We start from the raw sequence: 27,446 nt of genomic DNA on the forward strand, positions 1-27,446 counted from the left end.
CAATCAAAACACCTTTATTGCGTTTTAAATACACTTTGAGTGCCCCGTGCCCTGATGCTAGAAGGAAAAAACAAGGCTGTCGGAAACTGTGCTTTGCTCTGCGGATGTACAGAGTTGAATTTCCCTCTGACCGTGTATTTTTTCTCAGTCCATCCTCACTCCTTTTGCCTTGTTAAGAAAATAGCTAGGACTCAGCACTTCTCTGCCCCATGGCAGTGCTGGGACCAGAGCAAAGGTTTTTCTGCTTGCTGACGCAGGTGTGATGGGAGACTCACTTCTCTGAGTTCAGTTGGAGTCAGGGTCTCCGTCCTCTGACCTCCACCCCCCCCCCCCAGCACACTCCTGTTACAGCAGGACACTTGTAACTGACGGCAGGAGGGACTCAGGGGAGAAAGGTTTTCGGGAAATGCTCTCTTGACCTTTCTAATGACATGCTCACAGCCCAAGAGATTTTGACTTAAAGACGAACTGGGTTGGGATGTTGCCTTCCTTTTTCTCTGGAATCATCGGCCAGCTAGCGATCGTCCACAAAGCTCTTTGTGTCCGGGGCATGTTTTCTCCAACCGTCTTGTAGGATCAGTGGTGTCAACTGACAGGCAACTAAATAAAAAGCAAGTGGAAAACAAACAGGGTCCAACAATCGACTTCACTGCTGCTCCACGGCACTTTTTCCCCAGTGTCTAGAGCAATGCTTGGCCCAGAGTAGGTGCTCAGTAAGTGCTTTTTAAAAATTATTATTATTTTTTTTATTTTTGGCTGCATTGGGTCTTCACTGCTGCATGCAGGCTTTCTCTAGTTGGGGCGAGAGGGGGCTACTCTTCGTTGCGGTGCATGGGCTTCTCATTGCGGTGGCTTCTCTTGTTGCGGAGCACGGGCTCTAGGTGTGCGGGCTTCAGTAGTTGTGGCACGTGGGCTCAGTAGTTGTGGCTCGCGGGCTTAGTTGCTCCGTGGCATGTGGGATCTTCCCGGACCAGGGCTCGAACCCGTGTCTCCTGCATTGGCAGGCAGATGCTTAACCACTGCGCCACCAGGGAAGTCCCTCAGTAAGTGCTTTTTGAGTGAATAACCCCATCTGGGCTACGAGAGGCCCCTGTGGTCAGAAGGACAGGGTCTCTTAGCCTGGGATCAAGAAGGAACTGATTCGGAAAGCTGTTTATAACAGGCGGTTTTGTGAGAGAAAATGGCTTGTAAACCGTCCTTATCCCACTGCTGGGACAGTCCCCGTTCCCACCCCACCCGCAGGACAGTCCGGGGCTGCACCGACCAGAGCCCCACCCCCACCCCCGCTTCCAGACCAGCACCCGCAGCTTCTCTTGTTTCTGGAATCTCCCTTCTCTGACTTCAGACCATCCCCCCCACCGTTCCTGCTGTGTCTCCCAGGGCACCTGTCAGTGTGCAGCCTGCAGGTGTTCCTGTCCATGCACCATCTCCCTGCCCCACCATCAGAGCCTAAGCCCAGTAAGGCAGAAGCGTCTGCTGCTCATTGCTGGATCCACGGGCACGCAGAATAGAAGGGACTTGGGAGTGACCATGAGGTGGGTGCTCCGTCAGTGAGCAAAGGAATGAGTGGGTGGCTGTAGGGCAGGTGCTGGGGCCGGAGCGACACTTGTCTCGGCTCCACTGGGACCAGCACGGGGTGGGGGGGTGAGTAGGGCACACGCCCCATGTGACTGAATCCAGGGCAGACGCAGCTCTCGACCTGTCTTGTGAAGGAAACAGCCAGGGTCGAGCCAAGATGATGACTATCGTTCCTTCCTGATGTTACTCGGTCTTTGTTTTCCGAAGTGTAGTACATTTTCGCTCTTTCCTGTGGCTTCAGGGCTGTCTTGGCTCAACGACGAAGCAGCAAGGAGTTCTTAGTCAAGTCGGCTTCTTGGCCACGATTTTTCTTGCTCTCTCTTTTTGCTTTTTCAAATGCATTAGCAGAGAATCTAGTGTCTAGCTCCATCTTCTTCCTTAATTGTCACCCACCTCCGGCGGGTGAGAGCCAGCCCGTGCATCCAGGTCAGCTTAAAGGAATGGGACCCCGACCTGGCGCATAAGCTGGGGGGCTGCCTAGGAAGTGGAAGCCAAGAGGGGGAGGATCCCAAGTGCGAGACGGCAGGTCGGCCAGACCGGGGGTGAAGATGGAGTGCCAGGGTCTTGGTAAAAGCCAGTGTGTCCTCAGCAGACAGCTCCTACCCGACAGCTCCTCTCTCTAAAGCAAAGCCCAGAACAGAGCTGGGGATGGGCAGGAGCGGGGAGGGGAGGGGAGCAGAGGAAACTTTGGAGGAGACAGAGCAGGGTGCTTTGCTGAGTAACCCTACCCCAAACACCTAAAGAGGGGCCAGGTGACAAGACGAACAATCCTGGGAGCATTAGCTGGGCTAACACAAACACCGCCCTCCACCCTTCCCACCCTCAACAAACAGACACAAACCAAACAAAGCGTCAGTGAGGGGAGAGGCACCTGCCCCTCTGTCATCCGCTGAGCAAGTGACCGTCCACGTGCCGTGAGCCGGGCCTGGTGTGGGACAAAGGGACGAACCCAGCTTCGGCCGCGACCCCCAGGAGCTTACTCTCTGGAGAGTTCTCAGAGAGGGAGTGGAAGGCGCATTCCAGCTTCTTCCCCAAAGTCCTCCGCTTCTAGGTACTTTGGCCACAAAACTAATTGGCCGGGAGGCAACTCTGCTGAAAAGATAAAATAACAAAAAATAAAAGAGGGACGTTAAAAAGGACATGATGGTACATGAGAAACGAATAACAAAATTAGAAAGACTATTGCAAAATCAAAATATCTGAATACATTTTAAAGGTGTGTAGGGAACTCTCTGGCGCCAGTGGTTGGGACTCCGGGCTCTCACTGCCAAGGGGCCTGTTTTCAATCCCTGGTGGGGGAACTAAGATCACGCAAGCTGTGCAGCATGGCCAAAAATTTAAAAAATAAATAAATAAAATTTTAAAAGATTAAAAAAACTTAAAAGGTGTATAGATTCATGGCAGTACTGTGCAAATAACTTCTTTTATTTTGTGGGTTGGACCTCAGAGCTTGTCTTCCAAGTCCTTCATTCATAGTATTAACTTTTTTTTTTTTTCCCTTGGTGGTTCATCTCCTCGTTTGGCATCACGCTTTTTATGTTTTGCTAAAATCTCTTCCTTCATTAAGAGAGGTATCTGTTTCCAGACGGTGGGGTCCCAGCTTGCACCCGAACTGTCTCGCGCCATGAAAGCTTCTCCTCACTTGGAGCCCTAGACACAGTGTCACGTGTCCTCTGACCGACGTTCCAACGTCCTACAGGAAACGGGGGTCTAGCTCTGCACCTTCGAGGTCCTCGGCCTCTTTCCCCTCCAATGCAATGTGTTTCAAAATAAGAAACCAACTCTGGGGGCAAAGCATCGTCACCCATCAGCTCCAGAAAGCCATCTATAACGTCACTGGCTGGAGAAAGGCTAGCGCATTTCAGCCAGCTGAGATCAGGCACGGCTCGATCCAGGCGGCAGAATCTCTCTCCACTCGCTGTTGTCACCACTCCTGGCAGGCTCTCTCCCCTTAAGAAGCAGACACCCCTTAAACAATTATTCATTCCTTTATTCACAAATACTTGTTTACTACTTACCTCGAGTGAGGTGCTGGGGTGCAGAAGTGAAAAACACAACCCCCCCTGTCTTCCTGCCTGGGATATCTTGAGAAGAAAACAAAAGCCCCCGGTAACTGGTTGCCTCCTCGGTGGGCCACTGGGTGACTGCAGCCAGCTGCTTGTTCAAACCTAAAGGAAAAGAAAGTGGACATTGAGATGCTGGCCCTGTTTGGCCTGATGTAGGGTTTGTGCTGATTCCTGACCCACTCGGCCTGGTTCACATCGATCAGCCCGCGTGCGGGACGCAGCCGTCCCCTCCCACCGTGAAGGTTTGAGGAACTCGGTGAGACGAGGGTGGACAAAGGGGAATTACACTGTACTGGGTTGGCCAAAAGGTCCCTTCGAGGTTTTCGTCACATGTTCTGGCAAGCCCTGCGTGAGCTTTTTGGCCACCCCATAGTTTGGTCCTCGGAGAGGCCTTGTGGTCAGGGCCATGAGGGAGTGGGCCCAGGAGAGGCGCTGGGAAAGGGGTCCCAGCAAAGGCAGTGCCCAGCGGCTATGCGGACCCTCAGATGCCACTGCCCATCACCACGATAAGCCTCTCCTGACCGCCTGACACCTGTGGTCCCCGACTCATCGTAAGGAAGGACCTCCTTTATATACAGACCCGGGTGAAGGTCCACTTATTACAAGACCATTAACAAGGTGAAAACCCAGGGCGTTTTACTACCTGCTCTTTACACCAAGTCAGCCGCACCCCTGGGACTTCCCAGGCCGGCACCCTCTTCAGGGTGGCAGAGCCACCCTCAGAGCTAAGTCAGTTCCTGTCAAGAGCATTTGCCTCAGCACCTTTCTTCTCCAAGTAAAGTGCTTCTTAGAAGACACTTCATTTTCTCAGGAATCGTTTAGGGAAAACTCTGGATTAAAGAGCCAGGAATGAGCCAGGCAGGTCCGTTTTCTAGTAGCCCCAACCCTAAGCTTCCGTGGGCATTGGGGTCCCCGTGCTCCCTGGCTCCCCACCAACCACCCGGCTCCTGCCCAGACACACGGGACAGGAAAGCATCAGCCACGAGCCGGGCTCCCTCGGAATTGTCCCTGCCCCCCCATCTAGAAAGGGACACTTGGCATTCTCGCGAGGCATTTTAATGCTAATTTGTTTAGGCCAAAAAGAGGAGCCCAAGCAGATGCGGTCCATTTGGCGGGGATGTCGTGCATTTGTTAGTCAGTGCGAAAGCCTCCTTGGCAGGAGGTTAAATATTACCCTGGCTATTCACGAACACTTCATATTTCAAGAAAGGAAGGGAGGCTAAGGCTGCGTCCTATAAATCAGCCTTTCGAAGAGGCAGAAAGAGGCAAACATTTGATAAGTCTATGTCGTCGTGCTCGGAGATCAAAGGCGCTACCGTCTGTACTCACGCATCCGGCGTTCCGGCAGCAGCTCTGACACAGCGAGGCTGGGCCGGCTGGGGAGGAAAGGATTAGCCAGTTCTGATCTGTGATCAGCTGGGTCTCAGGAGAAGTAGGAGGGTGTTACGGCTGAGTTCTGGGCTGGCTGCAGCAGGAGAGGCGGACGGCCACCCCCTTCAGGCTCTCGCTTGGGACGGTGGTACATCTGCTCCCTGAACCCACTTCACTTGGAGACAAACGTGACCAGGGATAGACCCGCAGCCCCCAGCATCGAAAAGCTGAAAATACCTTGGCTGTTGGGCACAGCAGGAGGCCAGGTGGCCAGCCCCCTCTGCGGAGGGGCTCCCTGGGTCTCAGGCTACTCTCACCACCCTGGGCCACCCCTGGGCCTGTCCCACAGCCCCGTCCCTTTACTTACACTTGCATCCACTTTGCCTTCCCCCAGCTTCTCTTTTACGCAGGGGTACCATTGGGAGCCCCAAGGAATGTGCTCCAGAAGCCCTGACCCTGGTGCCCATATGGACAAAAGGACAGTGAACACGGATGGACGGACATCTTCATGCAAACACCACGGGTTAGAATCGAGCCCCTTGGTTCATCTTCCGCAAGAGCACAGACCAGTGCCCGCCATCTGGTGTATTCAGCTCTCGCCTGTGGTCTAGATTTATAGGGTGGCCACTAGGATTTTCCCACCTAATTACTTGAGATCTGATACGGTCCCTTCAGTGATTATAATTCCTGATTTCCAGATGGATGCGGCTGGAAGGTTGGCTCCATTTCCAGGAGAGTTAAAGGAAGCAGGATGGACCCAGGGCCTCTTGCCCACCTTGAAGTCCAACAGGTGTTCTTAAGCTGCAGGAACGTGAGCAATCTCAGCAGACACGGACAGAAATCTTTTTCTCTTTTTGGACGACACCGGTCATAGCTCCCAGACGCAGACCGGACCGTATCATCGGCTCTCCTGGGTCAACAGCTTGCCGACTGCGGGTCTTGGGACTTTGTCTCCGTAACTGCAGGAGCCAATTCCTATCAACCAGCCAATCCCTCCGTCCTCTTGGTCCTGTTCCTCTGGAGAGCCCAGGCTCATCCAGATGGGTTTTGTCAGAACAAACGTGTAAGGATGAAATCTCTGCCCACGCTGACTCAAGCTTTCTCTCCCTTACTTGTCTCTGCTTCTCTGATGTAGAGGGGGCCGCCCTGTTAATTAACCTTTGTCACCTCACTGAGAAGGGCCCCTAGCAGTTTAGAAAGTCTCAGGGAGATGAGTAGACACGAGACTTTAAAGGATTTTGATAGAGTCTTTATGTGGTTGTGAATGACTTGGTAACTTCTGGGTTTCCTTTCGGGGGGCACCTTTTATATCTTTATATCATACCTACGTGTGACCAGAGCTGCCCAGACAGATGTCGCCTGGACTGAGAAGTAAAACAAACATATGTATATGTCAGTTTTATAGCCTCTTACCAAAGCACTGTCTTTGTGGATTAGGGGCAGCCAACTGGCATTAGATTTAGAAAGACTGATGGTTACTCACAGAGCCTGGCATGGTGCCCTATGTCTAGAGCAGCAAGATTAACGTATTTTAAGGTGTAGGAGTTGAGGCCCTTGCCACCTAGCAAATGGACACATGCCTGTACAATTTTGCAAACTATTTCAGAGGGTCCATGGATCCCCCTGGTCTCTAATATGGGGAGGTGGCTCTCAACAGATTTTCCCTCTCTCTTTTCAAGTGTCTTAGTCATGCTGACCCATGTCTTATCTCAGGCCAACTGCTTCAGAAATCTCCAAGAGCATATATATTCATTCCCTCCACACACTGATGGAGAAATCATGCATTTAGGAGGCAGACAGATCCGAGTTTGAATTCGGGTCTGCCCCCGGGCAGGGGTCTGTTGCCACCTCTACGAGTTCCCTCTGTGATGCGGCACGATTCCCGCCATTTCCGAAGTTGGTGAGGGAGGCTCGGGGATGGGAGTGGAGTAAGTAATTCACGCGCTTTGCTCTGTACTGTGCTGCCCCACTGAACTGTCTGACGGATGATTTTCCTGAATTGCCCAGCTGTTCTGGCCTCGAGCAGACACAGCCCACGGCTCTGAAGTAGAGCAAGATTGGAAACAGAACGTTGATGCTTCCGCGCGTGGGGTACGGGCGGGCGTGCGGTTTGCCCTGCAGGGTGTCTGGCTCTGTCTTCCCACCGCCCCCCTCCTCGCAGGTCCTTTCTGTTTCTGTTTCGACGCCTGAGTTCATCTTCACCCAACAGTGCCTCCTATAGGGGACCCCGGTCTTCTACTCACCCTGCTTCCTCCTGAAATCTGTACTGGGCGTTCAATACGTCGTACTTCTGGCCTCGTTTTTCAAGGGTGAGCATGTACAGTTCACGGCGTCAAACAGCACCTGCTACAGAACTTGTGTATGGAGTTGAATCGTCGTCCGTTCCACTTTCCTTTCCTCTGCACGTGCCCCTGAGTTCTCCTGGTCCCTCCTTCCTGCAGGAGCTATGACTTAGGGCCAAATCAGCCCTGACTTCCGCCCCATTTATATCAGCGTCCTAGGGCTGCTGTAACGAGTTGCCACACACCGGGGGGCTTAAAAGCAACAGAGATGTGTTCTCTCGCGGTTCTAAAGGTCTGAAGTCTGAGGTCGGTCGGTATCAAGGGCTGAAATCAGGGTGTCTACAGGAGTAAGCCCCCTCCGAAGCTCCTAGGGGAGAACCCTTCCCTGCTTCCTCCAGCTGCTTGTAGCTCCTGGTGTTCGTTGGTTTATGGCTTCATGACCATCACACTCCAGTCTCGGCCTCCTTTCTCACACAGCCCTCTCCCGTGTGTGCGTGTGTGTGTGTGTGTGTGTGTGTGTGTGTGACATCTCCCCCACCCCCGACCTCTCTCCTAGAAAGACATGTACATCCTTAGCCAGATCCCACCCAGATAATCCAGGTTAGCCCACCCATCTCAACATCCTTAACTTAGTCACATCTTTTGCTATGTAATAGTCACAGCCTCTGGGGAGTAGGGCCTGATATCTTTGGGGGACATTTTTCAATGTCATTATCAGCACCTAAAACTCCAGCCATTCATCTTTTCAACACTTGCCGGATAATCCCCGCCCACAGCCCCTTCCTACGAGAGCTCAGCTCCCCCCGAGACCATCTCAACCCTGTGTTTATCCCTCTTTTTCTCTTCACATCCCCTGCCGTCATCCTCATGGACAACAGCATCCGTTTTTAATGAACTGGTGACTCCCTTTGATCTGACAGCCCTCAGCCTCCCCACCGGCTTGCGCTCCAGCCTCACACCCCACCTCCACCTGCCAGCAGGCCTGCGTCCCTAGGTCCCCTGTTGCCTCCACACGGGTCTGCAGCAGGAGCTGGACGGGACACACGGTTGCTCACCTCGAATCTCCGCAGCAGCCCTCTTCCTTTCCCGCTCTCTTTGTGGACAGCCCCATCGGTGTATTCATTGGTCTGTGTTTCCTAGAGCTGCTGTAACAAATGAGCACAGACCGGGTGGCTTAAAGCAGCGAAGTTTATCCTTTCGCAGCCCTGGAAGTCCCCGCGTGGGCAGGCCTGGCTGGCTCCCGAGCCCCCGGTGGAGGATGGGCCCCTGGCCTCCTTCAGCTTCTGGGGATCCCTCGGCTCGTGGCAGCAAAACTCCAGGCTCCGCCTCTGTCTTCACTGGCCTCTCTTCCATGTCATCCTCTTCTAAGGACACTTGTTGTTGGATTTAGGGCCCACCCTGATCCAAGATGATCTCAACTCAGAATCCTTACCTTAATTACATCTGTAGAGACCCTTTATTCAAATAGAGTTGCATCACAAATTCCAGGTGGACATACCTTTTGGGAGACCCCCACTCAGACCCCTGCACCTCCCCAGCTTCCAAATCTGAAAAACACAGCATGCTGCCGGGCGCGGGGGCCGCTTGCTGTAGCCAACAAAGGGCCAGGTGATGCGGTCTGGGACTCCTGAGGAAGTAACTCCCAACTGATGGACCTTGACCAGTGGGGGACAAGAGAAGGAGGCAACCCCCTGCAGTGGTAGATGAACCCCCGTCCCATCCTGTGGACCTCCTTCCACTCTTCTGAAGAAGGCTAGTGAAAAAAAAAGATAAAATCAAATAAAAATAAAGAAGGCTAACGAGCCAGCCTGCCTACCTCTTCCAAGCTCTTCTCCAAGTCGCCCACAAAGTACAGCCTCTCCTCTCTCCTTCCCTAGCCTCACTTCCCGTGGCCGCTGGTCTGCACCCTGTGGGCTTGTGTCTCTCCAGTAGATTGTTAGCATGTTGCTGCTCGCCTCAAGCCTTGTTTTCCAGAGGAATGAAGCTGCGACTCTGTACAGCTGTGCCCTGAGTTCCCTTCGAAGGGGCTAGGGCTAGGATGTTAGCTGTGGGCTTTATGTATATAGCCTCTATCATGTTGAAGAAGCTCCTTTCTATTCTTAGTTGATTGTGTGCTTTTTATCATGAAAGTGTGTGGAATTCTGTCAAATGTTTTTTCTGCATCAATTGAGATGATCATGAGTGTTTTTAAAATTTTTTCCTTCATTATATATATATATATTTAACATCTTCATTGGAGTGTAATTGCTTTACAATGGTGTGTTAGTTTCTGCTTTATAACAAAGTGAATCAGCTCTACGTATACATATATCCCCACATCTCTTCCCTCTTGCGTCTTCCTCCCTCCCACCCTCCCTATCCCACCCCTCTAGGTGGTCACAAAGCACCGAGCTGATCTCCCTGTGCTATGCGGCTGCTTCCCACTAGCTAGCTATTTTACGTTTGGTAGTGTATATATGTCCATGCCACTCTCTCACTTTGCCCCAGCTTACCCTTCCCCCTCCCTGTGTCCTCAAGTCCATTCTCTAGTAGATCTGCGTCTTTATTCCCGTCCTGCCCCTAGGTTCTTCATGACCATTTTTTTTTTTTTTGGATTCCATATATATGTGTTAGCCTACGGTATTTGTTTTTCTCTTTCTGACTTACTTCACTCAGTATGACAGACTCTAGGTCCATCCACCTCACTACAAATAACTCAATTTCGTTTCTTTTTATGGCTGAGTAATATTCCACTGTATATATGTGCCACATCTTCTTTATCCATTCATCTGTCGATGGACACTTAGGTTGCTTCCATGTCCTGGCTACTGTAAATAGAGCTGCAGTGAACATTGTGGTACATGACTCTTTTTGAATTATGGTTTTCTCAGAGTATATGCCCAGCAGTGGGATTGCTGGGTCGTATGGTAGTTCTATTTTTAGTTTTCCTTCATTATATCAATGGAATGTGTTACACTGATTAATTTTCATATTTTGAACCACCCTTGCATTTCAGGAATAAATGCTGCTTGGTCATGGTGTATAATCCTTTCAATATACTGCTAAATTCACTTGCTGTTATTTTATTGAGGATTTTTGCATCAGTATTAATAAGGGATAATTCCACTGCATCCTGTACATTTTGGTGTTTTTTTTTCATTTGTTTCAAGGTATCTTTAAGTTTCCCTTATGATTTAACCTTTGACCCATTGGTTGTTGAGAATGTGCTGTTTAATTTCTACATATTTGTGAAATTTCCTATTTTACTTCTACCATTGATTTCTAGTTTCATTCCATTGTGTCCAGAAAAGATACTTTGCATGATTTCAGTCTTTTAAAATTTATTAAGATTTGTTTTGTGACCTAACATACAGTCTATCCTAAGAATGTTCCACATGCTCTTGAGAAAAATGTGTATTCTGCTGCTGTTGGGTAGGGTATTCTGTATGTCTATTAAGTCCAGTTGGTTTATATTGTTGTTCAAATCCTCTATTTCCATATTTATTGATCGTCTGTCTGATGATTCTATCCATTATTGAAAGTGGGGTATTGAAGTCTCCAACTATCACTATATAACCCTCTTTATTTCTGTTGATATTTGCTTTATAAATTTTGGGGGGAGGGTGTCTGTTGTTCAATGCACATATGATTTTAATTGTTATATCATCTTGATGAATTGACCCTTTTATCAATATATAATGTCCTCCTTTGTCTCTTATAACAGTTTTTAAATTTAAAGTCTGTTTTGTCTGATGATAGTATATCACTATCTCTTTTGGTTTAGCTGTTTGCATAGAATATCTTCATTCTTTCACTGTCAACTCATTTGTGTCTTTAGATCTAAAGTGAGGCTCTTCTGGACAACACATAGTTGGATAACGTTTTCTTTATCCACTCTGCCAATATCTGCTTTTTGAAGGTCTAATCCATTTACATTTAATGTAATTACTTATAAGGAAGGACATCTGCCATTTTGCTATTTGTGTTCTGTATGTCTTATAGATTTTTTGGTCCCTCACTTCCTCCATTGCTACCTTCTTTTATGTTTAGTTGATTTTTTCGTAGTGACACACTTTGATTTCCTTCTTACTTACTTTTGTGTATATTTATAGATCTTTTCTTCATGGTTACTATGATACATTTAAAATCTTAACGTTATAACAATCTAATTTTAATTGCTATCAACTTAACTTCAGTAGCACACACTCTGCTCTTATACAACTCCTTACCCACCTCTTTAATGTTGTTGTTGTTACAAACTACATCTTTATACACTGTGTGTCCAACATCATATTACTTTGATTTTTATGCATTTGTCTTTTAAAACATGTAGAAAATAACAGTAATACTGGCTCCTATATTTGCCCATGTATTTACTTTTATCAAAGATCTTTATTTGTTTATCCAGCTTTAAGTGGCTCTCCAGCATCCTCTCATTTCAACCTGAAAGAGTCCCTTTATTATTTCTTGTAGGGCAAGCCTGAATTCACCAAAACAAACTTTCTCTGGAATTACCCAATGGGATCTAATTGCTTGAATCATTACTTAGGTAGTACCTGTGTTTATACTCAGGAGTCCTTGAGGCCAAAGACAGATGGAAGGTCATGAAATGCTGCCTTCAAAGGTCAATAATTCCTTCCTGGGTGGGGCAAAGGCTCACCAAGGTCTCTTCTGGATCTCTGCTCCTCTGGTGCCAAGTGTGCAGGAATCATTCAGGCTTCCTCGGTTGCTTTAGGAAATAACTGTTTGTTTCTGAGCCACCAGATAGGAGGCCTGGGGAGGGGGAAGAGATTCCTTGTGTACAGCTGTCTCAGTTTCCAACCGAATTCCCCCGGTGTATCCATGTATTAAATTAATCTGTCCTTTTCACTTTTATAATGAATAGATACCTTTATAATATCTACACTTAAAGCTATCAGGATGGTCCTGGAGATTGTGAGCGGTATGAAGGCATGGACTGCATTTCTGTTACTAGCACAGGGCCTAGCCACAGGGGTAGCTCAAGAAAGGACAAATAAATGCATGAATAGATGTGAATCAGCGAAGGCTTTGAGCTAGTGAAAAATCCAGAAACTCACTTACTTCATAATCTAGGGGCTCCAAAGCAGACCACAGACTGACATTACAGAGTATTTAAGTGGCCATTAAGTAAGCTATTACTCTAATGCAGTAACCCAACGTGCTTAATTACTTTAATTACTTTGAGCAGCAAGAATTCGTTGGCCACCGACTATCAGTCTGGGACGGTGCCTGGCGCCAGGGCAGGGTTGGAGGAGGGTTTACACGAAGTGGGAGAGTTGGTGTATGGATGGTGATGTGTATAAATAGGGGAACATGAGCCATGCGCAAGCGGTCTGGGCGTCTCCCCAAAGGCGGCTGGATTGGGAGGCTCTTGCGTGGTGGGGAGGGAGGCAGTGGGAATCAAGCTCTGTCTGGCCCCTTTTGCTGCGGTTTAGATGACCTTCGCTTTGCTGAAAATCAGTGCTCGCGTCTGTAAACAAGAGTCAGAAGTCCTCTTGCTCTCAGGAGCTCTCTGGAAGGAACAGGGGTTTGTAAAGGTCAGAGGTTGGCAGTTGGATTTCCTCCGTCTGAACTACCTGTGTTTGGCTCAGATATTAATGACCCCCAAGGCTGTTCTTAAATTTTATTTCAAACATGTAACTTTTTAAATCTCCTCACATATAAAATGCAGGCAATTTCACATAAAGATCCAGTTTTCTAGCTTTGCTGGGAAAAATCGGGAGATCTGGCAACAGCGACCCACTAGCCCAGAGTGGCGTCTGCTGCTTTCCTGTTCACTCAGCCTCTCAGTCCTTTCTAACCTGGCCAGGCGTGGTCTAAACTATCAGCCAAGTTTCAGGACGGGTATCTGAACAGGAGGGGTTCACGTGATTCTCATGAGGGAATGCCAGTGGGGTTGGAGGGCGGGAGAGTGCTCCCTAGTGAGTTAGATCAGAACATCTGAGTGTGTTTTCAGCCCCAGAGGTTCCGAAGGTGCCCTCTCTCCGCTTCTTCATCCGAGAATCACGGGCCATCATGAGCTACAGGACAGAGGAGAGCAGTGGGGCAAGGGAGAGGGCTGTGACAGTCATTTATTTACGTGTGATGAGGAGAGCTAGCATCCCTTTAATGCCAGCACGGGTCTGGCATTGCTCTCAGCCCTGACAGCATTACCAACCCATTTTACAGACGGAAACCGAGGCACAGAGACATTAGTAACTTTTCAAAGAGCCCTAGGATGGCAGGTGACAGAACCAGACAGCCTTGTCCAGATGAAATCAGAGTTGAGTGAGGTGGACACAACCAAGAACCACGGAAAGTCTTCTAGTGGAAGAGTGACAGGTAGAAATCAGTGTCGGTGAGCGCAGTTAATCAAGGTGGGCAGAGCAGAGCCTGCAGGTTAAACACTCATTGAACAGATGGTCAAACAATTTCCACAAAGAGCTTTTACTCCAGAACAGTGTGTTACTTTCAGCATACTGGTAACCTCCTCGGGACACAGTCTTAGGGAAACCAAGCAAGAGGCAGCTCTGGGTTTTAAAAACCAACCTCATTTTTTAGGTAGATTCACCTTTGTGCTGTTGCACCTTTCAGATGGATACGGGATTGAAAGTGTGATACTGGCCCCTGGAATTTTGAGAGGTGGGCAGACCGCTATGGAGACAAAGCCCACCTTCAATGTCATAACTAATTGTCATGGGTGGCCAGTGGAATTCAGCATCACTATTTTATACTCATACTCTTACTTCACAAAAAGTACTAGGCGTTCCTATTTCAAACAGGTTTCCCAAAGGCTCAAAGTTAAGAAATTCATCAAGCGCTAATGGAAGTCAACAGGAAACCCATCTTCCTCCTAAGGCCAGTTTTTCCAGTAATGCACTTAGCAAAGCCAGGGAAATGGCCGGTGGCGTTTATGACAACGGGAAACTCACTTATCTGTTACTTCAGCCTCTTTGTGGACTGTTGGGAATCGGAGATGAGGAATAGGTTATGGAGGTGATCTCCAGAGGGAGAAAGTGAAAAGTGGAAAAGAAGGGTCGGATATGGAAGAGGAGAAAGCGTCCATAGTGAAGTGTTAGAGTCCACACGACACTGTACTCAGTTACTTCCCGCCACTTGAAGAGGGACCGGTTTGAAATACCTGAGAGCTGTACACAGACCTTTGCGAGATAAGTTATAAGAAGCACTGGTGCCCCCAGATACCTCTGAAGATTTTCTCTTCAATTAAAACAGGATTCCTCTCTAGCCAATAAGTAAGGAGGATCTGGTTCAAAGGCTCTCAGGCTGCCACCTGCTACTTCAAAAGCGCTTTCAATCCCCTGAGCAATTGACTATAGGACATTTGCACTCCTGGGTGCCGTTTCTACCATTTTCTAGACATGCTGTCTCTCTCTCTCTTTTTTTTTTTTTTTTTTTTTTTTTTTTTTTTTTGCGGTACGCGGGCCTCTCACTGTCGTGGCCTCTCCCGTTGCGGAGCACAGGCTCCGGACGCGCAGGCCCAGCGGCCATGGCTCACGGGCCCAGTCGCTCTGCGGCATGTGGGATCCTCCCGGACCGGGGCACGAACCCGTGTCCCCTGCATCGGCAGGCGGACTCTCAACCACTCGCCCCCAGGGCAGCCCCATGCTGTCTCTCTCTGCCTGAAGGAAGGAGCAGTCTGTGAAGGTGGGCTTCAGTACAGACCTGATGCATATCTGTCAGCCTTTACGGCTGTGATGGTAGAAGTGGGACCAAAAAAAAAAGTCCTATTTTGATGGCTGAAAAATACAGATAGGTCAGGATTTTAAGGGCATTGATAAGGAATCTGGATTTGGGTTCTACGTTTAATATTAAACGTTGAAGTGACTGAAAATTCCCCATCTGTGTTGCGGCAGGTACTCTGCCATCCTATAAACAGGGCCTATAAACTACAAAAAGGTTATCCTAGAAACGTGTAAAAGTACTCTAAAGCACGCTAATTATTAGAGAAATGCAAATTAAAAAGAAAAAAACACAGTGAGCTCACCCATTAGGATGGCCGCTATCAGAAAAAATAAAATAACAAGTGTTGACAAGGGTGTGGAAAAAGTGGAACTCTTGTACCCTGCTGGTAGGAATGTAAAATGGAATAGCTGCCATGGAAAACGGGGTGGCGGTTCCTCAAAAAGTGAAACGAGAATTACCGTAGGATCCAGGAATTCCTCTTCTGGGTAGATATCCAGAAAAATGGATAGGAGAGTCTTGAAGAAATACGGGTACACCCTTGCTCGTAGCAGCATCATTCCTAATAGCCCAAAGGTGGAAGCAACTCCACTGTCCATTGATGGATAAACAGATAAACAAAATGTGGTTTATACAATGGAATATTATCATCCTTAAAAAGGAAAGAAATTCTGACACATGGTACAACATGGATGACCCTTGAAGACATAATCTGAGTTAAATAAGCCAGACACCAAAGGTCAAATACTGTATGATTCTGCTTAAATAGGTACCTACAGTAGTCAAATTCACAGAAAGACAAAGTAGAATGGTGGCTGCCAGGGGCCGGGGAGGGGGAAGAGGGAGTCATTATTTAATGGGAGCAGAGTTTTGGTTTTGCAAGATGAAACGATTTCAGGAGATCGGCTGCATAGCAGTGTCAATGTAGCTAACACTACTGAACTGTACATTAAGAAATGGTTAAGATGTAAAGCTTATGTTATGTATTTTTACCACAATTCAAAATAAAAAGAGAACAAAACAAAATAAATACCGTAAGGAATGGTTCTCAAACTCAGGCACACGTCAGAAGCTACTGGGGGAGTCTTGTTACAACACAGACTACTGGGCCCCGCCCCCAGAGTTTCGGGTTTCTTTCCTAACGAGTTCCCAGGTGCTGCTACTGCTGCTGGTCTAAGGACCACACCTTGAGAACCACTGCTCCAAGGGTTCCATAAAGTGTATCTATTTTTTCTTCCCAAAACAATGGGAATTTGCTGAAATTTTCACCAATAACACCTAGCACCTTTGTAGAAACAACCTCATTCTCACTGAGGTGGAATTTAATCGTTGCCAAACTTGTACAATGTGTCAGGCACGTTATTAGACACCTTATATGCATTTTAATTCAGTCCTTACAGACTAATTCATTTATTCAACAAATACACATTGAAAGCCTACCCGGGGCCCTATGCCAGGTGTTCAGTGATAAACAAAGCAAGTGTGTTCCTAGCCAAGGGCGGTGGGGTGTACAGTGATACAGTGAATGAACAAACAAAATAACGACAACAGTTATAAATTACTGAAAGTGCTGGGAAGAAACAAAGTGGAGCTGGGCTCAAAGAAGACCTACTTTTGATAAAATGATCAGACAAGGGCTCTGAAGGTGTGATATTTAAACTGAAAACTAAGGATTAGTAGGAGCCCAGTCACGCAAAAAGGAGGGAAAGAGCCAGTATAAGGAGAGGAATCAGCGTGCGCAAAGGGCACGTGATGGGCGTGGGAGGGGGACTTGGGATATTGAAGAAGTTGATCATGGCTGGGTTGTCATGGTCATTGGAGTGTAGAACAAGGTGAGCTGGAAGGTCAGCAGAGCTGCAGCAGGTGGGGTTTGTAAGCTGCGGTAAAGGGTGAGGGTTTGATACGCGTGTTGGGGAAACGCTGGTGGCTTGTGAGCAGTGTCAAGGAAGACCCAATGGTCACCCCAATCTAACGCCGCTTGGACCTCATGGAAAATTCAGACAGAAGCATGTCCACTGGATTTGACTTCCGGGGGAAGCAGGGTGTCATCGTCAGCTCGAGCTGCTGTGACAAAATCCTATACGCTGGTTGGCTTCAACGATAGACATTGTTTTCTCACCATCCTGGAACTGTGAGAGTTCTGGAACAGGCCGGGAAGTCCAAGATCAAGATGACGGGCGATTCAGTGGCTGGTGAAGATTCTCTCCCTGCCTTGCAGACGGCCACCTGCTGCCATGTCCTCACTTGGTGGGAGTGGGGGTGGGAAGGAGGAAAGGGGGAGTGTGTGTGAGCCCTCTGATGTCTGTTCTTCTTGACAACATGAAATAAAGTATACACTAGTTAATTTTTTTTAACTTAGAAAGGGTGAAAGCAAATATAAGTGTGTTAATTATTTCTCAAAGCAAGGAGTCAATAAATACTGTCTAGAAGTAAGATACGTAGTTTAGAAAGTTATTTTATTTTCTTCTTAACTTTAGCAGAATCTTTTAGGAAACTGTACTCCCAGGGATAGAGACATTTATTACTTCAATAATTCCTTCATTTTCAAATGGAAGTTATCTATAGTTAGCATTTTTAAAAACTCACACACACACACACACACACACACACACACTGACATGGAAGATCACCCATATCATGGCATTACTATTTTCTTAATGCTCCCATTTGAAAAATAAAAGACACAGTAATATATACTCGTTTACTTGTATTTGCATAAAATGTTTAGCAACAGTGGTTGCCTTTGGAGAGAGAAACTTGAGGATCTGGGTTAGAGAGTCATACTCTACTCTGTATTTCTTACAGATTTTTCAGTGTATGCATAAGCTGTTCATTGTTTAAAAAAAAAAGATGGGACTTCTCTGGTGGTCCAGTGGGTAAGACTCCATGTTCCCAATGCAGGGGGCCCAGGTTCCATCCCTGGTCAGGTAACTAGATCCCACATGCATGCCACAACTAAGAGTTCACATGCCGCAACTAAGACCTGATGCAACCGAATAAATAAATATTTTTAGAAAAGAATAACTGGCATTATAAAGAGGAAATAAGAGGTGAGAAAGTAGGACCTGCACGTGTGTTTGGCTCTGAAAAAGAGCAAAAAACAAACAAACAAAATATATATATATACACACTGTGTATATACATGTATAGGAGTGTGTTTGGATACTGATTTGAACCATACCATAGGGAGGGAGGGACACAGGTCAGGTCGGGTTCCTGGGCGATGCCCTTGGGACCAACACCTGTAGAAGGAAGGGGAAGGCTTGGGCAGGGGCCGATCCCAGCTGTGACACGGGCCCCTCGTCCTCTGCCAACTGGGCAGGAAGCCCTCAGAGATGCCAGGAGCCTGCTGGGACGACCAGGCCTTTTCTCCCTGCTCCGTCATTGGATGGGGCCCTCCTGGAAAGGGGCGTGACTTCCGGCCCTCAGTCTGGAGGTGCTGACAGCCGGAGGCTGTGTGCTGACAGCACTCCCGCAGCTGGGGCAACGCGTCCTTCACTAACGGGGTCTGGCTGGCACATCCGTGTCCACACCGCAGAGACTGGTGTCAGGGACAAGGAGATGGGAGGGGAGAAGGGCTGAGGTCCAGAGCAGTACTGGGGGTCACTGTGTGTCAGGCTGGCCCGCAGCTTCTTCCACTGCAACGAGAGGGAAGAAGGAGGGGTAGGAAGGAGTTGGGTGAGTGCTGATGTGCGTGGATGTCTGGTGGTAGGAAGGTGTAGACAATCCCCGTCAGCATCTACGTTCTCAAAGAGGCTTTGAGAAATGCTGGAGGGATCAAAGGTAAGAAACGCTGTCTCAGGAGCTGGGGAAGTGGGCCTCCTGGGGACATTTAGGAGAGTTGCGCCCTTATGTGCCCGTGGAAGGCTGTGGTGGGGAAGTTGAAGCAGGACCAACCATCCCTAAGGCACCATCTCTTCCCGCAACTCAGCAGCTCAGGCCCAGAAGGTTGAAGGCAGGATTAGCCTTGCATTTCCACGGCCAGGAGAGCTTAGGGGAGGAAGAGGGGGCTGAAGGCTTCTGTAGGAGAGGAGCTCAGGCTCAGAAGACGTGTGGAACTTATTCAAAGTCACACAGCCAGCCGGTAAGTGGTTGGGAACCAGATGAGAGAAAGTAATGCAGCCCTGGCGTACCAAAGTCAGAGTCCTGGCAGGAAAGACAGGGCACACTGCCGCTGGGTAATGTGGCAGCTACTTAAAAGATGCTGGAGGGGAGAACACAGGGAGGGCATGTGCCTTGACGCTGGAAAGGGGACGTGTCGTCACCCCCCTAGGCCCGCAGAGGCCAGGCGGACAGCCATTCCAGAACCTGGTGACAGCAAGGCTGTGTGGGAGGACTTCCCAGCAGGAGCTGTGTCTTGCCGGACGGGAAGCCACCAGCCTCTGATGACCCAGCGGAGAGGGATCCTGGGGCATAAATACCTGTTCTGCAGTCTTCCCACCACGCCCTGCCCCTTGGCCGAGGGCCAGGGAAGCTGTGGGCCCAGAGCAGGGGGCCACGAAGGCCAGGGAGCCGGAATCAGCACACGACCTTGACTCCTCTGGACACCAGCCCCCAAAGCAATCTGGGCACCAAACTTCTTTTATCCATAAGACAAGAGCCATCATCCCTCTTCTGTGATGTGCAGAGGGCTCCTCTTAGACGGCCACGCGCCTGCGACGTCGCGAGGCGATGTGTCCAACTAAGCCCGGTGGGCACACGGTCCCCGAGATGCAGCTGGAGCGCAGCCTGGGAAAGGGTTTCCTCTCGGCGGAGCCCTCAGGCCACGCGGTGTCAGATCCCGCGTCTGCCTGGGCAGCCTGAGCTGCGGGCCCGGGCAAAGGCCCGCCTCTGGCCGGCAGCTCCCCGCAAGGAGAGGGCGGGTCCGGGGCGCGCCGGGGACAGGTTCCCTCCTCTGGGCGCTGGGGCGCCGCGACCCTCTCCCCACCGCCGCAGCCGTCGGAACGACCCCTGCAGGCGGGCATCTGGGCGCAGTGGGGCACAGGGCGGAGCGAGCCTGCAGTCGCCAACCCGGGGCCCGCCTCGCTGCGGAGTCGTGGGGGGGGGGACACGGGTTTCGGTGACGGGAACCGGGCTCCGGGCCAACAGCTCAGGCAGCCCAGGAAGTGCGACCCTTGCGGCGGGCAGCTGGGGGGCCGACCCCCGGGGGAGCTGGAGGGTCGGTGGGCGGAGCGGCGGGGGCTCGAGCCCAGAACCAGAGAACCTTCAGGCGGAAGAGATCGTGGGCATCTTTCGGCTCAAGTATCCTACTCTACAGGCGGGGAATTTTAGGGCCAGAGAGTGACCCGACGGGGGTCGTGGGCAGCAGGACCTGGGGGAAGAGGGACAGGAGGTGGCCCCTGAGGCGGCCTGTGCGTTTCTGAGGGAGAGGGGCTGCCTGCCACGTTAGCCCGACCGAGGCCCGAGGCGAGCACCCCATTAGGTAAGCGCAACAAGCCAACCGAAAGAAAACATAAACCCTACAGTTGTGCTCAAATTCAATTCGCTCCTCTGCAGGTTTCTCGAGGGCAAAACTTCTGAATAAGTTTATCCAAGGGAACCCTTTCTCCGGGTCTGGGTGGACGCGTTGTGCTGACGGCCAGGCCCGGGCGTGGGGCACCCCTGACTGCTGAGCCATGATTGGGGGCAGAGGCTCCAGCTGGGTTCACGGTCAGCCTCGCCACCAACTCCGCACAGGCTGGCCTCGGGTTGCGCCTCCGCAGAACCTGCAGCGGCCCCCACGCCTGGAGATTTCGGGGCGCGTCTCTGGGCTCCAGAGTGCAGCGAGCGGACCAGGCGAGTGGGCGGAAGGGTCAGAGCGCGGGGTCACTGTGCAGGTCCGCTCCGCCCGCCCCGCCCCGCCCCACGTAACGGTCCGCCGGGCGCTGCTCAGTCCCGGATCACCTTGCGCATGAGGCCGCGGAGCCCAGCTCTGCGCGCTGCCGATTGCTGGGCGGTCGGGGCCGAACGCGCTCGGGTGGCCTCGGCGGCGACTTGGCCTGGGGAGCGCTGGGCTCCGCGGAACTCTCCGGGCAATTTCCGATGCCCATGCCTTTGCTTCCTCTCTCTCCTTCCTTTCACCCCCGGAAAAAGAAGTCCTAAATATAGCCGGCGGACTCGCTCACTCTTTTTTCTTTTACACTGGACTTTACTAACCCGCAGGACAGACACCATTTTTGTTAGGATTATCAAAAAAACAAAAAAATTTAAACCATGGCATTCACACGCAACCAGGCCTGAAGTTAGCCATGTGGGAGCTACAATTCGCCTGAACACGCACAAATCATAAACCACTATTCCCCTCCCCCCAAATCCACAGAAGTCCACAAACTCTAAGCCGCCTCAGGATAGGAGGGACTTCATTTCCCCCCGAAATAATGTGAATTTGAAGAAACCCTTCGGAGACACTAACAGCTTCCCTGTCGCTTAAAAAAAAAAAAAAAAGTCCGTCTAAGCTAACGCTCAGAAATATATTCTCATGTTTTAGAAGTTTAAAATAAACTTATAATAAGTTAATGTAATTTAAAAACTAACGGTAGATAAATCACTTCCGAAGAAGGAGAGGGGAAAAGAGGACTGGAAAGAAGATTTCCCTGCGAATATAAAAGGAGGAGGAAATCCTCCTCCTAAATTATTTTCCCCTCAGCCATTCTATAAGAAGATGTCTTGGACTTGAGAGTTACCAGGGGGTCGCGCAGAGCACAGCTGGGCGTGGGGGCCCGGTGGGGGGCCGCAGGGTCACCCAAACCCTCCCGGGTCGCCGCCCCCTCTCTCGATCAGAGATGCTCACGGCCTACGGGCTTCCTCTGTGTGCTCCCGATGGAGGGGAGCCGGGCCCGGGGCGGGACTCGGGACACTACCTCGAGAGGGGACAGCGAGGGGACAGCGCAGCAGGGTGCCCGGGGCTTGGTGGTTCCGCCGCCCGCGCGGACCGGGAAGGTAGCGGGGTCAGCGCTCAGCCGGGGGCCGCGCGGGGGTCGGGATCGGAAGGAACGTTCTGTCCCGGAACCGCGCGGGGCCAGGCGTGGGAGGCCCGCTGGCCCCTCCGGGTCGCCGGCATCCAGAACTTCCTGAGTGCCACCGGGGTGACTGGAGCACCAGAGCTTCCAACCGGAACGCGGGGCAAGAATGCAGCAGAGTTCGGTCCCCGCCCCGACCGGGAGGGTCACTTTGCGGAGGAAAACCCGGGAGACAGGCTTGGAGTGGACTTGAGGTGCAACTCGGGGATCGATTTGCTCCGAGTTGACGTTTGACTTAGAAAAAAACATCGATGGTAAAAAAAAAACACCACCTAATAATTCATGTAACAGGTCAGCAAACCGAACCGTCTCCTAAATGAAGGCGAATGTTGGCTTTGATATTTATTCATGGGAAGGGAGAACATTTTCTTCACCTAACGTCCTCAACACCCTCATATCCGGACAAAACTTTCTACACGTGACTTTCACACTCACTTTTTGACCAGGAAAATTTCCCCCAGCCTTTAACTCCTTGTTAATTTCTCCCTTCTTTCTCGCGACTTTTCTTTCCTCAGCACTTTCGGAAGCGAGGAAAGAATTTTTCCTGAGGATGGTTTACACCGACCCCAGTTAACCGGCAGCTGGAGAGAGATCAACTCCTGGCAAAGAATAAGAAGGAAAGACTTAAGGCTTCCCTGGTGGCGCAGTGGTTGAGAGTCCGCCAGCCGATGCAGGGGACACGGATTCGTGCCCCGGTCCGGGAAGATCCCACATGCCGCGGAGCGGCTTGGCCCGTGAGCCATGGCCGCTGAGCCTGCGCGTCCGGAGCCTGTGCTCCGCAACGGGAGAGGCCACAACAGTGAGAGGCCCGCGTACCGCAAAAAAAAAAAAAAAAAAAAGTTTGACAGCGATTTCCACTTAAACTTCCTAAACCGGTGCCAGTCCCGGAAGGGCCCCCTCCTCCGAATCCCGGCGTGGGGTGGGCGGGCATCTCCGGCCTGACTCTCGCTCCTCCACCGCCCTCCCTATTTCTAACACACGCACACACCACGATCCCGCCCGCGAAACATCTGGATGGGGACTCGCGTCCCCACACAGGGACAACTGCAGCCAAGGCTGTCTCCTGGGGAGCAAGTGCGGAAGTGCGCGCGGGAGCCGGGGCGCAGCGCTAGGTCTCTCCAGCATCCTTCCTTCCAGCTGCTCCTGTCACCAGCCCCCTGGCTCCGCCCCTCGGAGCCCGCCCCTTGTCTCAGCCAATAGCAACCCCCGACTGCTCTCCACTGCTCCAAACCCTTTCCACACCCCCACGTTCCGTGAGCCGGTTGGCTGTCGAACCCTCAGCGGAGCGGCTGGATTTGCATGGTGCTCCGTGTTTCTGGTAGGTGGAGCGACCCGTCACTCCCGGTGGCCGGGCCCGCCCACTCTGCCTGGGTCCCCGGCTCTCTTCCTGCGCAGTTCTACTTCGCAGCCTCCGCGGGGAGGTGCCGGGGCAGCAGTCAAGGCTCGGTTCGCAGGACCGCGGGAAGGCAGGCAGCCCCGGCGAGCGGCCGTGCAGCGCGCACCGTTTGGAGGGGCCCGGGCGCGCGAGTGAGGCGCTCTGCTGGCCCCGAGCGCGGCGTCGCAGCCCCCGACCAGCAGTTGCCGCCACCCGACTTTCGTTCCAGTTGCGGCTTCTCCGGGCAGCATGTCAAAAGCCGCCGCCGCTACAGCTGCCGCCGCCACCTGGGGAAGAGCAGCAGCAGCAGCGGCGGCCGCGGGCGCGCGGGGGCAATAAGCCGAACCACTCGGCGTATAGGGTACTCTCTCCGCGCTCACGGCTCCGGCGGGACCCGCGCCATGTGCTGAGCCATGCCCCTCGCCGCGCCCGCGGGCAGCGCATGGGGCAGCGCCTGAGCGGCAGCCGATCCTGCCTCGATGTCCCCGGCCGGCTTCTGCCGCAGCCGCCGCCGCCCCCGCCACCGGTGAGAAGGAAGCTCGCGCTGCTCTTCGCCATGCTCTGCATCTGGCTCTACATGTTCCTGTACTCGTGCTCCGGCTCGTGCGCCGCCGCGCCCGGGTTGCTGCTGCTGGGCTCGGGGTCCCGCGCCGCCCTCGCCCCGCCGGCCCTGGCCTCAGGTCGCGACGGACCTCCCTCGAGGCTGCCGTTCCCGGCGGCGCCAGCCACCCAGTTGGCTCCTGGCGGGGAGACGGCCGAGGGCGCCGCGAGCCAGGAAGAGCAGAGTCCCGAGGCGCCGGACTCCCCCAGCCCCATCTCTAGCTTCTTCAGCGGGTCGGGCAGCAAGCAGCTGCCGCAGGCCATCATCATCGGCGTGAAGAAGGGCGGCACGCGGGCGCTGCTCGAGTTCCTGCGCGTGCACCCCGACGTGCGCGCCGTGGGCGCCGAGCCCCACTTCTTCGACCGCAGCTACGACAAGGGCCTCGCCTGGTACCGGTGAGTTTCCCCGGCAGGGCCAGGGCTGGGGCCTGGGGCGCCAGCCGCGATCCCGACGGGCAGAGGAGGGAGACGTGGCATGTGCTGGTGGAAGTGACAAGGGTACAGCTTCGGACCACCGGGGTCCGGGAGGGGCCGAGCAACGACCGCGCGGTGCTGGCCCGCAGCGCGGTACGTACGGGGTGCGCTGGGCTCCGCTCTCACCACAGTCCGGAGAAACTTCTCGAGGAGCTCTGGGGGCTCAGCGGCCCACGGTGCCCAAAGATTAATCGGGCGATCTCTCCTAAAAGAAGGAGGGCAGTGACTGCGACGGTGTTCAGGGGAGCGCGCGACCCTCTAACTGTGGCCGCGGCCCAGACGAATCCAGCCAGCGTCGCTCGCATTTTATTTTTCCTCTCGGATCCGGGACGGTCTGCGCCCCGCCGGTCGCCGTCTCCGCCCCAGACCAACTTCTAGAGCAGCTTCTGCTGCCCAGATGGGGATGGGGTGAGAGCAACGCCGTCCTGCGGAGGCCAAGGGGAGTCTGTTCACCTTCCGAAGGGGGTCAGACCGGCTTGCGGCCGGGCAGCCTGGGCTCCGGAGGGTGAGCCAGCGGGCGCGTGGCGCGTGGAGCGGTGCTGGTCCCTGTCGGGCAAAGGCGCGCACTGCAGCCGGCGGGAGGCGCGCGGCTTTGAAGGCTTAGCGGCGCCTGGGGCTCGGCCCTCCCGTTTCCGCCTCCCAGGCCGGGGTGCTGAGAGAGCCAGGGCAGGGAGGCGTGTCTCCGCGGGCCCTTGACACTAAAGGGTGCAAAGAATATTCGGGGCCCATTGATTGAGAAATGCGGGTTGCCCAGAGGTCGGGGCTTCTGTAAAGTCGGTTCTACGGTCGGGTTGTGGGGGTCATAATCCAAAGGGACAGCGGCCCCTCGGGGTCATAATCACGACCCCTGCTCAAGGCTTCCCGCAGTCTTTGGGGTGAGCTGTGGGGTCGCTCGAGTTTCCGGTGAGGCGCGGGTGGGCCCGCGGTCCAGACTCGGGCCTTGGGAAATCCCGTCGCCAACCAGGGGCCAGGCCACCGGCCCCCACCCCTTCTCCCCGGTCACCATTTCCGAGCCCCGCAAACGTGACTTCCTCTAGCCCCCGGCACCCCTCCAGGCCCAGTTAGCCTCCAAGAGGGTGCAGACTTCGGAAAACAAAAGGGGAGAGTCGAACCAAACCCCATTCCCTGCCCGCAGCCCCTCTTTGGGGACCGGGAGAGCTTGGAGGATAAAAGGGGGCTGACCGAGCAGATTAAAACCGCTCTCTTCCCAGCCTCGCCCTCCCCCTCCCTTTTGTCCTAATGTTTTTATTATTGTCAGGAGTTGCCCAAGTCTCGAGGTTTAGCCAGCTGTGACAGTCACCCTTCCCACTGTCCCCGGGCCCTCGACACCGGTTGTTGCGAATTCGAGCTCTGGAGCCCGAGCCTGGGTCCACGTCCCGGCCCTGGCAGCTGGCTTGTCGCGCGGGCCTCACTGCTCTCACCTGTGCAATGGGCGGCCCGGTTCTCCGACGCGCGGGTCAAGTGCCTGCCTGGCTGGCAGATGGGGGCCTCTCTAATTGCCAGCTATTGCCATCGATCGTATTGTTGTCATTTCTGCCACCACCAATCCTCCTCCTCGGATGACGTTGCCGGGGGCCGGGACGTCAGGCTGTAACTAGCGCCCGTCCAGGTAGAACCCACCGGAGGCCGGAGGCAGCCGGGGATTTTCCGAGATCAGACGTAGTGGGGGCCGGCCTGGGAGGAACTGGCAGGAAAAGAACTGAATCCTTAATGTCGGGCGGTTCTAGAAGCACCTGGGTTGGGCAGTGGAAGTCACCACAGGCAGATTCGCGCAGTCTCTTAGGCGGCCGCCCTCCACCTGCCACGTTCCTTCTGATCGACTCAACAACGCAGAATAAAGAACGAAGTCGCCCTGGAAAGGCTGGCGGCGCGCCTGCAGCGGGGAGCGCAGCCCGGGAGCTTCGGGCGGGCGGGACCGGCGCCCGGGGCCGCGAGGCGGCTGGGCTTGGGGGGCGCTGGGGCTTGGCCGGGCCGCGGGGAGCGGGAAGTGCATCCTCCTCCCGAGCCGCCTCCCTACCCTGATGATCCGGACTGTCTGGGCCCGGAGGCCCAGGGCCCGCGGCGGTGACCCCGCGGAGCGCGCGGCTGGAGGAGCGAACTGCAGACGCAGCGTCTCGCCCGCAGAGCTGCGATCCCGGGCAGCTCCAGCCGCGCCGGGCGTGGCCGCAGGGTTAGTGGTTTTTTGTTTTTGTTTTAAGGAAAAAAGAATAAAAGAATCTTTTCAATGCCATCTGCTTAATTACAACTTTTAAAATAATTTAGAATATTCTGGATGTCTGGGCAAATGTGTGGACTTAATTATTTTGAAGGCGGCCGTTTTAACTTGAAAAACAGACACACCGGAGAAGAAGCCTGACCCAGAAGGCTTTTCCTAAAATCCGGTGTCTAGGGAGCACCCTTCGCCCTCCTCCCCCCTCCCCCCACCCCCCCCCCCAGAGTTCAGTCCGCGGGGCCCAGCCCAGCTGCTCGCCAGAGGTGCGCTGCTCGGCTTCATCTGTGCAATCAGGCAGCAGATTGGAGAAGGGTATAAATAGTAATTAGCCAGAGTTGCAGTTCAGAAACAAGTAGTTAAAGCAAGTCCTCGACGCTAGAAAATAGGAGACAGGAGAGACATCTTGAAGGCGTTAAACAACTACGGGCACGGATGGTTGAATCCGAGGGTCAGCGTCGTCGTCGGCTGGAGAATGAGATCTTGCCTATGTCTGAACGAGTGATTAGTAAATTTCATCGACTGATACACAGCCCGGCTCCGGGCCTAACCAGTAACCCAGGGCCTGAGCGGATTTGCTTGAAGTCTCCCCAGTTGATTGTAGTTCCTTCCACGTGGCAGAACTAGACGCCATCAGCCCCAAAGGGACGGATCGCGGTGGGATGGAGCCTATCGTGGTGTCCACGCGGAGCTGACCCGCCACTGGCCAGAGGGTGGGCGGTTTGCCGCTGCCTTCCCCCGCTGCAAAAATCAGACGGTCCATCAGCCCTGGAACCCGTGTTTGTTTTAGTCTGGGACGAAAACTCTTCCGGG

At 52.7% G+C, this 27,446-nt stretch overlaps 2 protein-coding genes across 2 annotated transcripts in view; both read left to right on the forward strand.

Moving 5' to 3' along the window:
• LOC101276582 (protoheme IX farnesyltransferase, mitochondrial) overlaps window positions 1-22,809 on the forward strand; it is a 135,110-nt gene extending 112,301 nt beyond the window's left edge. The window contains exon 7 of the mRNA XM_049702239.1: window positions 22,491-22,809. Coding sequence (XP_049558196.1) covers window positions 22,491-22,549 — 59 coding nt within the window. The 3' untranslated portion in view covers window positions 22,550-22,809. The remainder of the gene's footprint in view (window positions 1-22,490) is intronic.
• Window positions 22,810-23,727: 918 nt separating this feature from the next.
• Window positions 23,728-27,446, forward strand: part of LOC101290366 (heparan sulfate glucosamine 3-O-sulfotransferase 3B1) — a 37,833-nt gene continuing 34,114 nt past the window's right edge. Inside the window, exon 1 of the mRNA XM_004266823.3 lies at window positions 23,728-24,346. Within this exon, the coding sequence (XP_004266871.1) occupies window positions 23,793-24,346 (554 nt within the window). The 5' untranslated portion in view covers window positions 23,728-23,792. The remainder of the gene's footprint in view (window positions 24,347-27,446) is intronic.

Source organism: Orcinus orca, chromosome 19 (genome assembly GCF_937001465.1).
Source record: "Orcinus orca chromosome 19, mOrcOrc1.1, whole genome shotgun sequence".
NCBI lineage: Eukaryota > Metazoa > Chordata > Mammalia > Artiodactyla > Delphinidae > Orcinus > Orcinus orca.